Below are 12,578 nucleotides of genomic sequence, written 5' to 3'. Positions count from 1 at the left end.
CAGAATATTTGTTCATATTTTCCAACTATCACACCTTGGAAAATACAGGCTAGCAGTATCAATATCAAACATTTAAGTAAAACTTTGAGATTTACTAACTTGTGAAGTTTTACTCGTACTTTTATTTATACCTTACAGAAAGTGTAAACTAACTAAAAGAAATGAATTCTAGAATTGCTTCCAATACTGGATCCCCTGATTTGACAGGATACTGAGACTCTCCAAAGGCTCACCAACTTTTCTAGTATGATAATAAAGCCAAGCCTTTTCCCTGGAACCTCTATGTATCCAGGACATTTTCCCCTATATTAGCCTCTACCTAAAACCGTTTGTCTCCCTTCACTTTCTGAAACGAGAGTGACTTTTACAATTATCTCATACAAAGCTTTAGCACTTTGAAAATCAGAAAATATCTTGATCTTTGTAATTCCATAAAAGTACCAATTTTCTATTCCTTTCTTTTGCTTAAGATACACACAAACAAAACCACAGATCCACTGTTAAACTTCATGAAAAAGCATAAGTAAATTTTATTACAATGTCTGCCAAGTTAAAAATATCTAGTAATTTCCAGTAATGCCAAAGTGTATTATATTATGATACTGAACATTAACTAACCATGAATAAACTCCTGAAGCCCCTCTGCCAAAAAAAGTTCTTAGTCACAGTAGAATGTGAATAAGGGTTTTCTGCACTGATAAAATATGCCCTTTTTAAAAGCAGAAATGTTATTTTCCCTAATACAGAAACAAACAAAGCTACCTGGCATAACAATGCCGCACCTAGTTAACAGCTGAAAAAAGGTTAATGTCATAGAGCACCAGACCAGGATTAAGAAGACCAGAAATTTTCAATTTATAAGACAACAGCCATAATTCACTAGGCCAACGAATTACAATTAAGTTATGCTAAACTGTAATGCTGTTAAGCTCAGGAAAATTGTCTACAAGTGTGATGAAACTGTGCTAAAACACTTTTCCAGGGTTAAAAATACAATCTATTCACAGATAGTCAAATGCTAGTACAGTCTATAAAAATAGCTGATACATTTTTGCTCTACAGTGAATCTTCTCATGACAATTTTCCTCATGATACACATTTTTCTAACCATTGTCTATTATCACTAGCAGTAAACTGAGAAAACAAAAGGTATTACATTTTTTGAACAATTTTTCCAAGCTTTTGGCCAAATAACTACTGACCACAAAAGCGGCCTCTGAAAACACTTTTCAGGAAGCAAGGTGCTGTCTCCCTGAACACTACAGATCAGCGTTAAACATGCCATAAAATCAGTGTAGTGGCTTGCAGATTATATTGAAGAGCAAAGAACACCAGGTGTAGTAAGAATAAGGAACTTCTGTTTCAAATATATTGGGTGCCCAATGTAAAACATATCACTAATCAAAAGGTCTGAAAACCAGTGGTATAGTCTCCCTACTCTAATTGAGCAAAATCTCTACAACTCATCCTTTTAAGTGCCTAGAAAACAGCACTGAAAACTGAAAATTCTATGTTCAAATCCCAGCACTGCCACTTACTAGAAGTGTGAAGTTGGGTAATCTCTATAACTCTCAATTTGCTCATCTCTGAATTGAGGTTAATGTCACCTACCATATAGGGTTCTTGTGAAGATTTAAGATCATATACATAAAGCATTTTGCCCTTAGTAAATGCTCAGTGAAATAGTAGCTATACTTGGGGAGTTTCTTCCTGATGGAGAACAGGTAAGAGTTCCCTAGGCTATATAAAGATACAAATGCTTTCCCTGATGATGATTTCAATTCCTTTATAAAACAAAAACATGTAAACCCACAGGAAAAGAAATTGTAAATGTTTTTGGCATATTTCCAAGCATTACTAAGTTTAAAGGTTAAATTGTTACAACATTCTCCTAATTATGCAACAAACACACAGGACCACGAGTTAGTCTGTAAAGGATTATATTAGCCTACGCTGCTGAAATTTGGGGTGGAGGATGAGGGAAGAAATCTCTTAAAATTATTCCAAACAGTCTTTTCATCTAAATTAACAAGTTCCGTTCCAAAAACTCATCACTGTTTTCTTTTCAAGATCTCAGATTTGTCCTCTCAATTATCAAGAATAATGAAAGCACACTGATTAAAATTCATGTATATTATCTTGGCCGAGACATCACTGAAACAGCAACATAAATGGCACCAGAAAGATACACATCAGACAGTGCCAAAGTGGGAATAGTCAATCTACTAAACTTCAAATAATTCACCTCATTCTTCTGAGAACGCATAAATTGCACAAACTCTTTAAAAAGTTTTTTTTAAAAGCCTCCTGTATTTTAAGAATTCTTTCCGGAATAAAACTTTTTTTTCCCCCACCCTGGAAGTTAACGTGCTTTCAAACAGTAATTCATCTCAACTGAAGCGATAAAACCGCACTCCCTTCCTTACCAAACCTTGTCTCCTGGTAACATACCTGTTCTCTCGAAATGCAAGGCAATGAAGGTCTCCTGAACATTTTGCAACTGCCAGAGTAACTGGCTGAAGTTTCTCCAAACGACACGCAGCTGGACCTCCTTCGGGGTCTGATCACAGGCACTTTATCTTCCGCGGTACTGGACAACCGAGGATGATGGGGAGCTTCCCTGATTTGAAAGAAGTGATCCAACCCCAGGGCCAGCAGGCAGCCGACGCCCCCCACCAGGCAGGACAGCAGAGGACGGAGGACAGAAGGCAGCGCCCCAAGGCTGGTGAAGGAGACCCACCAGACGAAGCTGGAGAAGAGCAGCACCGGGATGCTGTGTCGGAGCCTCCCCGGCTGCGCGAGCGTCAGCAAGCCCACGCAGCTCAGCACCAAGAACAACCTGCCTGCCACCGCCGGGGCTGTGCGCGGGGCCAGCGCCCCTGAGTCTCCGTCCCCCCAAGGCCAAGACCCCCACTGCCCCACCAAGAAGTCCCCTAGGTAACAGCAGGCGGGCAGCGCCAGCAGCCACCAGGAGCCGCCGCCGCCGCTCCTTCCCGGCCCGGGGCCCCGCTTGGTCCGGTTCAGGAAGCAGGTGAAGAAGAAGAAGGCACAGGCGATGCTGAAGAGGGGGCTGAGGCTGTGCGAGCAGACGCTCAGCAGGGTCTGCAGTCGGGCGGCCCCGGCAGCCCAGCCTTCGGGCCCCGAGCCGAGCAGCAGGGCGAGGACAAAGGCGGCCAGGGCGCCCAGCGAGAGGCGCGCCCGGGAGAAGAGAGAGCCGCGCCCCGGCTGCTGGGGGGAGGCCGGCGGCGGCAGCAGCAACTCCACGTTGCAGAAGCGGCAGAGGTGGAAGAAGAAGCCGCGCGGAGGGTCCTGCCGCAGGGGGCTCACGCAGCCCTTTACATATCCGTTCCTCAGACTCTCGGGGGGCGAGCCGGCCTCGTCCGGCGGCTGCGGGTACCGCATGGCTTTGGCGTCTCTCTCGTCCCTCCTCATGGCCCGGACCTGGGGTGGCCGCGGGGGCTCGGCACGCCCCGCTCGGATCGCAGCGGCCTTTCGCGCTCCCTCCCGACTGGCCCCGACGCTGGGGGCACCCCCTGGCTCGGCAGCGCGTCAGGGCTGCGCCCGCCGCCGCGGCCCGGGGTCCCCGCCGCGCCGGCAGAGTAGCGGGGTCCGGGACATGCTGAGGAGAGGGGCGGAAGGGGCTTCTCTCCGGGACCGCTGCCCCCAGACCCCCTCCTTTTCCCTCAGACACTTCTCGGGACTGAGCCTCGGCGTCGCCTCCCAGCTCCCGCGGGCTGCAACAGTTACCTCACGGCCCCAGCCTGGTCCGTTGGGCGCGCGAGCGGCGGGCGGGCGGGCGCTCCTCCCCCGCGGCTGCCCTGGCCGGGCGCGCGCCCCGCCCGCCGTCCGCGCGCGCCCGCGCCCCGTCCGGTCCCGCCGCCACCGGCGCCGCCTCTTGCCCAGCCGGCCGCCGGCCGGGACGCCAGCCGGGACCCCCGCTGACTAAGCGCGCCGGGGCAGGGGAGAGCGCGACAGCGGCCACCCGAAGGGCCCGGGCTGGGAGAGACGAGCGGGGTCATTTTCGGCTGGAAGGGGGCAAGTCGATCACCCTGGGACCCCAGGCGCACAGGTTCCCGTTGGGGGTAAGTTACATACCCCAGCCACTCTCCGGCAGGTCACCACTGGGGGCTTGGGGAAAGAGGGCGTTTGTGGTCCCCGAAGAGACTGTCTAGTAGGGAAACCGAGATGACAGGGGAGGCGGCAAGTCCCGCCTCTACCCTCATCCCACTTTAGGGTGGGCCCTCCGACTTTCCGAGCCAAGCTGTGACCTGGTCAGGGCCAGCCACAGCCAAAGTCATGGTGAAGAAATCTTGATCGCTGTAGCTAGGTCTGTCCTCAGCGGCAGTGTAGATTCTTGGGCCACGCAGCAGGCCCTTGCAGTGGCTTTTAGGGAGAGCATGCACGTGGAGCGCTCTCTGCAATTATCCTAGTAGGTATTACCGAGCTCATCTTCCTCAAGAACCTTCTTCATAAGGGAGGAACTACCATCCCATCCTCCGCTTCACACCCATACCCAAACCTATCCACTGGTTCACATCTGTATCCCGCTTAACAAACAGAAAATCTGTTGTCGAAAAGTTCTTTCCACACTGAAGGCTCTTGCACTGTAACTACACGTTCTAGAGAGCAGGGATGGGAGGATTAGGAGTTCTCTCCAAGACCATTGCCCAGTTTGGATCAGTTGGCCATGAAAGAAGCCAAATAAGATGCTATCTGTGAATTACTGGTGAAACCAGCTACATGTAGAAAACACTGACTTGAAAGTGGGAAGAACTTTGCTGTACCAAAGGGCCTGCTCTGGAATCTAACCAATCATAACTGCCTTAGTGAACTGTTTCCCTCCACCAAAACTCTCCCTTCAACCTCATGACAGGCCTGCATTTCTCAAAAAGCTAATTCCACATTTTTCCAGGGAGATGTGAAACCTTACTGTGTGGTAAATCCCACAAACAGGCCCATTTTTCACCAATTAATCTCTGCCCACAGCCATGACTTAAAAACAGACCATTTTCGTATATGATCATAGTTCACATGCATAGCAGAAATCACGAAGAAAATGGCACAAGGATTTGACCAAGATGAAAAAAAGATCAGAATTCCCTTTCCTTGTCTGCCTCTTGGATAAAGGAAAAAATATTTAATAGAGTTTTCAAATTGATTACTCAGATGCTTGTCCTACAAGATAAAAATCCCTGGGGTCTTTTTTCCACCATGACAATTGAATTTTTTTTTAATCTCATTTCAACAAAACTCAGCAAATACACTTTTAAATATATTTAAAAATAAACAGAACTCATCACTACCAGTCAAAGATTAAAAATACATTTCGATGGATACATTTTGAGCTTGTATAGAAGAGCATGACAAATTAGTATCAGCATCACTGAAATGCCCATTATAACTTTTCATGGGAAATAATAAATTGCTTTGAAAATGAAAACATTCAGATTAAAGTTGTTAATAAATACATAAATAAATAAAGTTGTTGTTGCTTTAAAAGCTTGGGTTGTTGTCTATGGCAGGAAAAGCATGGTAATGGAAATAGTAGTGGACTAGAAATCCATTTCATAGTTTCTAGTCCTGACCCATCCTTTCATGCCCTAGCATTAAGCAAGCCACATTATTTTTACAGGCCTCAGTGTTCTCAATTGTTAAGTGAAGCAATTTAATTTTGATAACTTTTAAAGTCCCTTCTGGTCTTAAAAAGCTGCGATTTCTATATACCAAAAATATATAGGCATTTCTAGGATCCAAGGATTGCCCGGAGTAACCTTTGAATTGTTTGTACCATCAAAGTAAAGTGAACTCTCAATGTTGACAAAAATATAAGGATTTGTATCCAAGAACTATTATCTGGAAAATAAAATTCAAAGCCCTCCTCATATAACCCAGTTCTCCTTCTCTGAGCTGTCTTCCCAGGACTTCATGAGGGTAAAAGCCCAACTCTTTCAATAACCTATAGTTGGAATGCATCCCTGTAGACACCAACCCCAGCACCTGAGAGGATTCTAAAATAAAATGTAAGGACATGACCAAAGACTGTCAGTTTATTCAACTAAAAATATGTACAAAAAGAATCAGCTAGCTATGTTTATAGCAACTCCCTTTTCTGTTTACAATCTTTGTCAGAGATTGTTAGTAGGCTGCATGTCTTAGAGTTCAAATTATTTAGTTATTCTTTTGCCAGAGTTAAACAACCAATAGAGTTACTTGGCTTTTGTCTTTAGGTTCAAGAATGTATAACCATTATCTATTGTGGAAAAAAAAAAGAGCTAAAGTCACACCTTTGAGTTTTCTCAACACTCAACTCCAGCTTCATTTTACCTAACTGCCTTTCCTCACATCTTGACCCATGAGCTCTCCACTAGAATCATTCTCCCAGTTTGATGATCCCTGATGTGGGATCCTAGTACTTACCACCCAGCTCCCGAGTCGTTCTGGTGCAATGCAACCCATTGTGTGTTTCTCTATTCCGATCATGAGGTCCTCGCCCTCAAGATCCAAAGACCTAGTTTTCCCATGTGCCCCAGATTATACGATTATTCTCCATTTTACCAACAAGTTGCCAATGCCTCAATTAAGTTTGAAAGAACTAAAATCCTGCCAAGGTCTTTCTAGTCACAAGACCAAAAATTCTGTCTCTAAACACTAGTTTACTGGCTAAAGATCCCATTGATGGACCTTCTAGATGTCATTGCCTGCGCACCTGTCTAAACTTACAAGCACCAATTGAGATGTCCCTTTACCTGGCTCAGCCCAACTGTTAGAACACTCACTTCTTTGTCTGGACCTCTGGTTCTCACCATTGCTGGAATGGAAATTGCCATCTCTGTGAATTCCGCTCCCCCTTGTCTCCACCTTTTTTTCTCCTTAAACCTTCGTCCTCAAAGAAGCTGAAATACCAGATGGGCATCATGTTAGGTCTCAGAAACTCCTCCCCACCTGCCCTGTCTTCTGATAACTTTAACTCCCCATCCTTATACCTTGTGCTTTGATTTTTTTTTTTAAGAAGATAGGCTTATTTCCTAAACTCTAAAATCCAGATGTAAGAAAATCCATTTCTAGAGCAATATTCCTAGAAATTCCCTTTCAAATTAAATATTTTTAAATGGATTTTAGTCACTACAATAGACCCTATTATAATTATTGTCATGGAATATAAGTGGGAAATGGTGGTAAAGGTGGATGGATGAGGGATAGAGCTCTGTCCAGTCATTATCACTGTCCCATTATCAAGTGACTCCTCCTGGGGGATCTGACTCCACAGCTTGATTTATGGAGCAGCCTCTAGAGATTTGCTAAGAGCAGTTGTAAAGCAGGGAATAAAGGTTACCAGTTCTCTAAGAGCTTTTTATTTCTGTTCTCATTCTGCATTGTCATGTCTCAATTTTTGTTTTCAAACATTTTTCAAAAGAAATGTTATGCAAATAAAAGCAGACTGCTCTTATTGAAGTGGAGATGTCCCAGCCCAGAGCCTGTACACTGCAGGTCTGACACCTCCTACTCTGACCTGAAGCTCCCCTTTGGAACCCTTGGTCCAAAAGAAAGGAAAGAAGGAGAGAAAGAGGGAAGAAAGGAAAAAGAAGAGGGAGGGAGGGGAAGAAAAAATAAATTTAAGAAAAAGAAAGAAAGAGAAAAGACACAGATTTAAAACCTCTGGAGTAGACCATAACAAATGGATTTGAACTGGATTTTAGAAAACGCTTAGAACTGAGTGCTCTTTCTAAAACATAATTTTCATCACAGACAAGCAAAAACTGAAAGAGTTTAGCAACACTAAACCCATGCTAAAAGAAATATTGACAAGTCTACTCTAAATAGAAAAGAAGCAGGATGCTACAAAAATGAGAAACTCATAACTGGAAAGGAGATAACTGCCATGAATTACAAAAAGAATAAACACAAAATTGTAAAAGAAGACATCTAAATCATTAAGAGTGGGAGAGGGAAGCAAGGAAAGCCACTGTGGAAAACAGTATGGAGATTCCTCAAAAGACTAGGAATAGACTTACCATATGACCCAGGAATCCCGCTCCTGGGCATATATCCTGAAGGAACCCTACTTCAAAATGACACCTGCACCCCGATGTTCATAGCAGCACTATTTACAATAGCCAAGACATGGAGACAGCCTAGATGTCCATCAACAGATGACTGAATAAAGAAGATGTGGTATATTTATACGATGGAATACTATTCAGCCACAAAACCCGACAACATAACGCCATTTGCTGCAACATGGATGTTCCTGGAGAATGTCATTCTAACTGAAGTAAGACAGAAAGAGAAAGAAAAATACCATATGAGATCGCTTATATGAGGAATCTAAAAAATAAATAAATAAATACAAAACAGAAACAGACTCATAGACATAGAATACAAACTTGTGGTTGCCAAGGGGGCGGGGGGTGGGAAGGGACAGACTGGGATTTTAAAATGCAGAATAGATAAACAAGATTATACTGTATAGCACAGGGGAAAATATACAAGATCTTGTGGTAGCTCATACAGAAAAAAATGTGACAATGAACATATACATGTTCATGTATGACTGAAAAGTTGTGCTCTACACTAGAATTTGATACAATATTGTAAAATAACTATTACTCAATAAAAAATATAAAGAAAAAATAAATAAATAAAACATAATTTTTCAGAATTCAGTAATAAAGCAGCCCTAATTCCTCAGGGATAATGATATAAAGGAGTCTGAAAAAAATTTAATATCAAAGAAACTTTCAGGAGTAGCCAGTAAATGAAGCAGTATCATTGAGATTCCAAATTCCAAAACTAGAGCCATTCCTTAAGAGTCATGAAAATTTTAAAAGGTTTTGAATGAAAGAATTACCATTTACAAACTTACCTTTGAGAATGAAAAAAAAAAAAAAAACCAAAATAGGAAAAGACTGGCTTTTCTCTGGTAGAGAAATGATCACTCTGTTTTCAATGTGCATTGGCAACTCTGTTGCCAGAGTGTGTTAATAATACCTATTTTCCTGCCAGCTAATACTCACATCAGAATCTGAACCTCACTTTGACTTTCTCTTTAGTTCATCACAAAGAGTATTTATTGAGTGTCCCCTTTTAGGCAGAGCACTGTGCTAGATGCCATTTAGAACATTAAAAAACTATGAACTTCTTTAGAGGTTTCCTCAAGCTGCAGCTTTACGTGGAGGCAGGGCCTTTACACATAGACCATTAAAGAGCACAGGAGAGTACATGATAAAAACTGTTGGGAACAATGCTTCAGAACTATTAAAGAAGGAGAGAATCATTATTTTCCACAATCTCCCAGTTCCTGAACCAAACCTGAGTCCTCTGGCTCGCAGTAAAGCCGGTCTACTGACACTGGGTTGTGGTTAAGGAAAAGTGCAGCGTTTATAGTATAAAGGCGCCAATACAAGGAGGCCAGGTGGCTTGTGCTGTAAAATCCTGAACTCCCACTAAGGGTTTCAGCAAAGCATTTTTAAACGCAGGTGGGTGAGGGTGGGGAGGTGGCAAGGGTTATGTGATCAGCTCGTGCACAATTCTGTTTGATTGATGGTGAGGTAAGAGGGCGGTGTCACAGGGGTTAACATTATCAATCCTTAGGCTCCAGGAGGCCTGGGGGCTATGAGCTCAAGGTCATCAGATAGTTAACATCTTCTGTTTGGTGGGGGGGTGTTTCACATCAGTAAAACAACTCAGGAAATCTGCACCAGATACTGTTACCTAGGTACTTCAGAGAGGTGCTAAAGCAGAGCATACAGAGGAAGGGTCTGTCCCAGGAAAGCCCATAGGGTCCTGCTCCATCACATCCCTACTGTGTGGTTGTCTCAGCTTGCTTTCACGATTTGTTTCTCCTTCTCTACCAGTTCCAGTTCTCTCCCCAGTGTCTGTCTGGATAGCTGTCTTTCTCTCTCTCCCCTCTGTCCACCTCCCCTCTCTCATTTCTATATTTAATCCCTCACTTCTTTTACTTCCTCAGTTCTGTGCACCACTCCCCTTGGCCAGCATTTAACCTTTCTCCCTTAATGAATGCATTCATTCATTTATTCAGTGTTTATTAAGTGCCGGGCATTTTGCTGGGCATTGTGCTGGGCACTGTGCTAGCTGTCAAGGATACAAAGAGGAAAGATGTCGTTCCTGCCCTTAAGGGTCCACGGTGAAAGCTAGAAAAGTAAAAAGACTACTAGAGCTCAGTGTAATAGGAGCTGTGATGTGGATGTAAGCAAGCTCCGTGTACTCTGGGAGCCCAGAGGAGGCACACCTAACCCAGACCAAAAGTGGTGTATTGCAGTAATGTTCTTGAGGAATCAGAGAAAGATTTCTAGGCTCAGTATTGAAAGATGGGTGGAAATTACCTAAATAAAGTAGGGAGAAAAGATAATCTGGGGAAAGGAAGCAAGTGTAAAAATTTGGAGGAATGGTGCATTTAGATAATTTCAGTTATTTTATGGCTGGAGCATTAAGGTATGAAAGGGCAAAGAACAAAAGTGTAAGGAATGAGGAGGCCAGAGAGATGGTATGGCCCTAACACAGAATCGGACTTTATTGCTACTATTTGTTACACAAAAGTTCATGTTCTGTTGCATTTGTTTATTTACATGGCAACGTCTTCAATATACTCTTCAAACACGAGAATTCTGTCTTATTCAGTCTCCATGCCATGCATAAGAACTCAGTTTATGCTCAAATGTTTTTTGAACTGCATTTATATATCTCAAAAAAAATTAAATAAGATTTTTTAGTTGTATGTCCTTTGGTTTATTTGGTTTTTTCTTTATTAGCTGATGAATTTTGATTGAAACTTTAATAAATGATTAAAAAGATTCCATATTGTTACTGAAAAATGTTTTCTTAATATCCATTTGCCCCAAATCAGTAAAAAGAACACTTCCTCTTAGATTTATAGAAAACATATATGTATTTATGTTTGATTTAATTTTTCCAATATAAAGTAAATGTTTAAGAGATGTGTGGGTGAATTTTTTTTTTGATTCAAGTAATGGTACTTATATTTCTTTTGCTATGAAAGAATATATTCTACTAGTTTAAGAATTTTCCTTTTTCTATTTCTAGTTTTCAGAGCAACAATTTTATCTGCGACACAAATCCATTCTATTTTTACCAAAAATAACTGGCAAAAGTATTAAACCTATAACTGTTAATCTGAAATTTCTTGGATTTTTTTGTATCAAACCTAAAGCCCAAATCTTGAACAATAAACAGCAATGCAAACTCTTTCCAAGTTTCCTGTTCCCTCCTTAGACAAGCGCTAGTTTCTTCAGCTCTGGCTATCCCAGCAGATCTGAAGGATCACAGCCACGACGGTGGCAGCCTACCGTTGACACTGAACTTGTGGTTAATTGTGGAGTTCTGCCACAAAACCACCTCACTACCACAAGCTGGATTCTTGCCCAGAAGAGTGACAAACTGCCAGGCTAAGCAATGTACAGGAGGCAGCAAGAGCAAACTGCCTTTTACGCGAGACAGCAGTCGTTTCTGGATTCCAAATGGAGCCAACAGTGGAGCACACCAAAGAAAAATTTAGAATTACGCATTCTCCACTAAACCTACTTAAAATGTATTCATGTTGTTTCCTCAGAGAGGCTCAAAAAGAGTCATCTAACTCATTACCTTGTATCATCAATAAATGTGAAACTATTCATGAGTAAATTTTTTTAAATGAGCGTTGGGATTAGAAGTAAAATTATTACTGTTAAGTGAGCCACCTACATATGATCACTGCAAATAGAAGCAAATAATGTGTCTTTGTGTGTGTTACTAAGCTACACACAGCAGCAAGGCGGCTCTAGGAACTTTATTTGAAAGCCAGAGCAGCATGCTGCGAAGGAAGGAAACTTTAGCGTCAGTCAGATCTAGTTACCACTTTGTAGCTGCCTAACCTTGGAGATTACTTACTGTGTCATGTTACTGACCTCATCTACAAAATGGGATAACAGTATCCACCTCATAGAGTCATTGTTACGGATTAAGTTAATACATAAAATGACTAACAATGACTAGATTCTCAGTCATTGTAAATTTAATTTATTTTTCTTAAATCCTATCCTCTTCCTTAACATTATTTGTCCTTTCAGGACTTTCCAGGATTCTATCAATTCCGACTTTTTCCAAGAAGATCCCCCAAGTTATATCATCTGTTCAACTTGTTTTCAAGGCTTGCTTTCAATGTTATTTCGTTCAACTAAAACTGTCTCCCCAACTACACCATCGAATCGATAAATTAGCAGCTCTCTTTCAAGACAAGGCAAATGCTACAGGGGTTTTTATGGTCTATTCTAAATGTGTACTATAAATGCAAAAAAAATTAATACACTAATTTTTAAAGGAATGACTACATATTATCATAATTTTATGGGTCTACATATCTTAGATCTCATTCTTCTGAAAAGATGTTGATTTAGGGCCTATCGGTGGTAACATGTAGAAACAGAAAAAAATCAACCCTTAACAACCAAGTTCATCCATAATAGTATAAAACAGTGAAGACAAGAAAACATTTATGTCTGGTAAAGTTTATTCATTCATTCAGCATGTGGCAAGCATTGCCCTAGATACTAAGAGTACAAATA

General features: G+C 42.1%; 1 protein-coding gene and 1 long non-coding RNA gene across 3 annotated transcripts in view; one reads left to right on the top strand and one right to left on the bottom strand.

Annotated features, from left to right (window-relative positions):
- PDE3B (phosphodiesterase 3B) overlaps nucleotides 1-3,783 on the bottom strand; it is a 130,028-nt gene extending 126,245 nt beyond the window's left edge. Inside the window, exon 1 of one of the 2 annotated variants that reach the window (XM_031681168.2) lies at nucleotides 2,452-3,783. In XM_031681168.2, coding sequence (XP_031537028.1) covers nucleotides 2,452-3,432 — 981 coding nt within the window. In that variant the 5' untranslated portion in view covers nucleotides 3,433-3,783. The remainder of the gene's footprint in view (nucleotides 1-2,451) is intronic. The other variant, XM_072969556.1, reaches the window with a different exon arrangement.
- Nucleotides 3,784-3,878: 95 nt separating this feature from the next.
- LOC140698727 (uncharacterized) lies at nucleotides 3,879-12,337 on the top strand. Its single transcript, XR_012076593.1, has 2 exons — nucleotides 3,879-4,082; nucleotides 12,084-12,337. It is a non-coding gene; the product is annotated as an uncharacterized lncRNA (long non-coding RNA).
- Nucleotides 12,338-12,578: the final 241 nt, after the last annotated feature.

Source organism: Vicugna pacos, chromosome 10 (assembly GCF_048564905.1).
Source record: "Vicugna pacos chromosome 10, VicPac4, whole genome shotgun sequence".
In the NCBI taxonomy this organism is placed as follows: domain Eukaryota; kingdom Metazoa; phylum Chordata; class Mammalia; order Artiodactyla; family Camelidae; genus Vicugna; species Vicugna pacos.
Note: the sequence above shows the minus strand (reverse complement) of the source record. Positions and strands in the feature narration are given on the sequence as shown.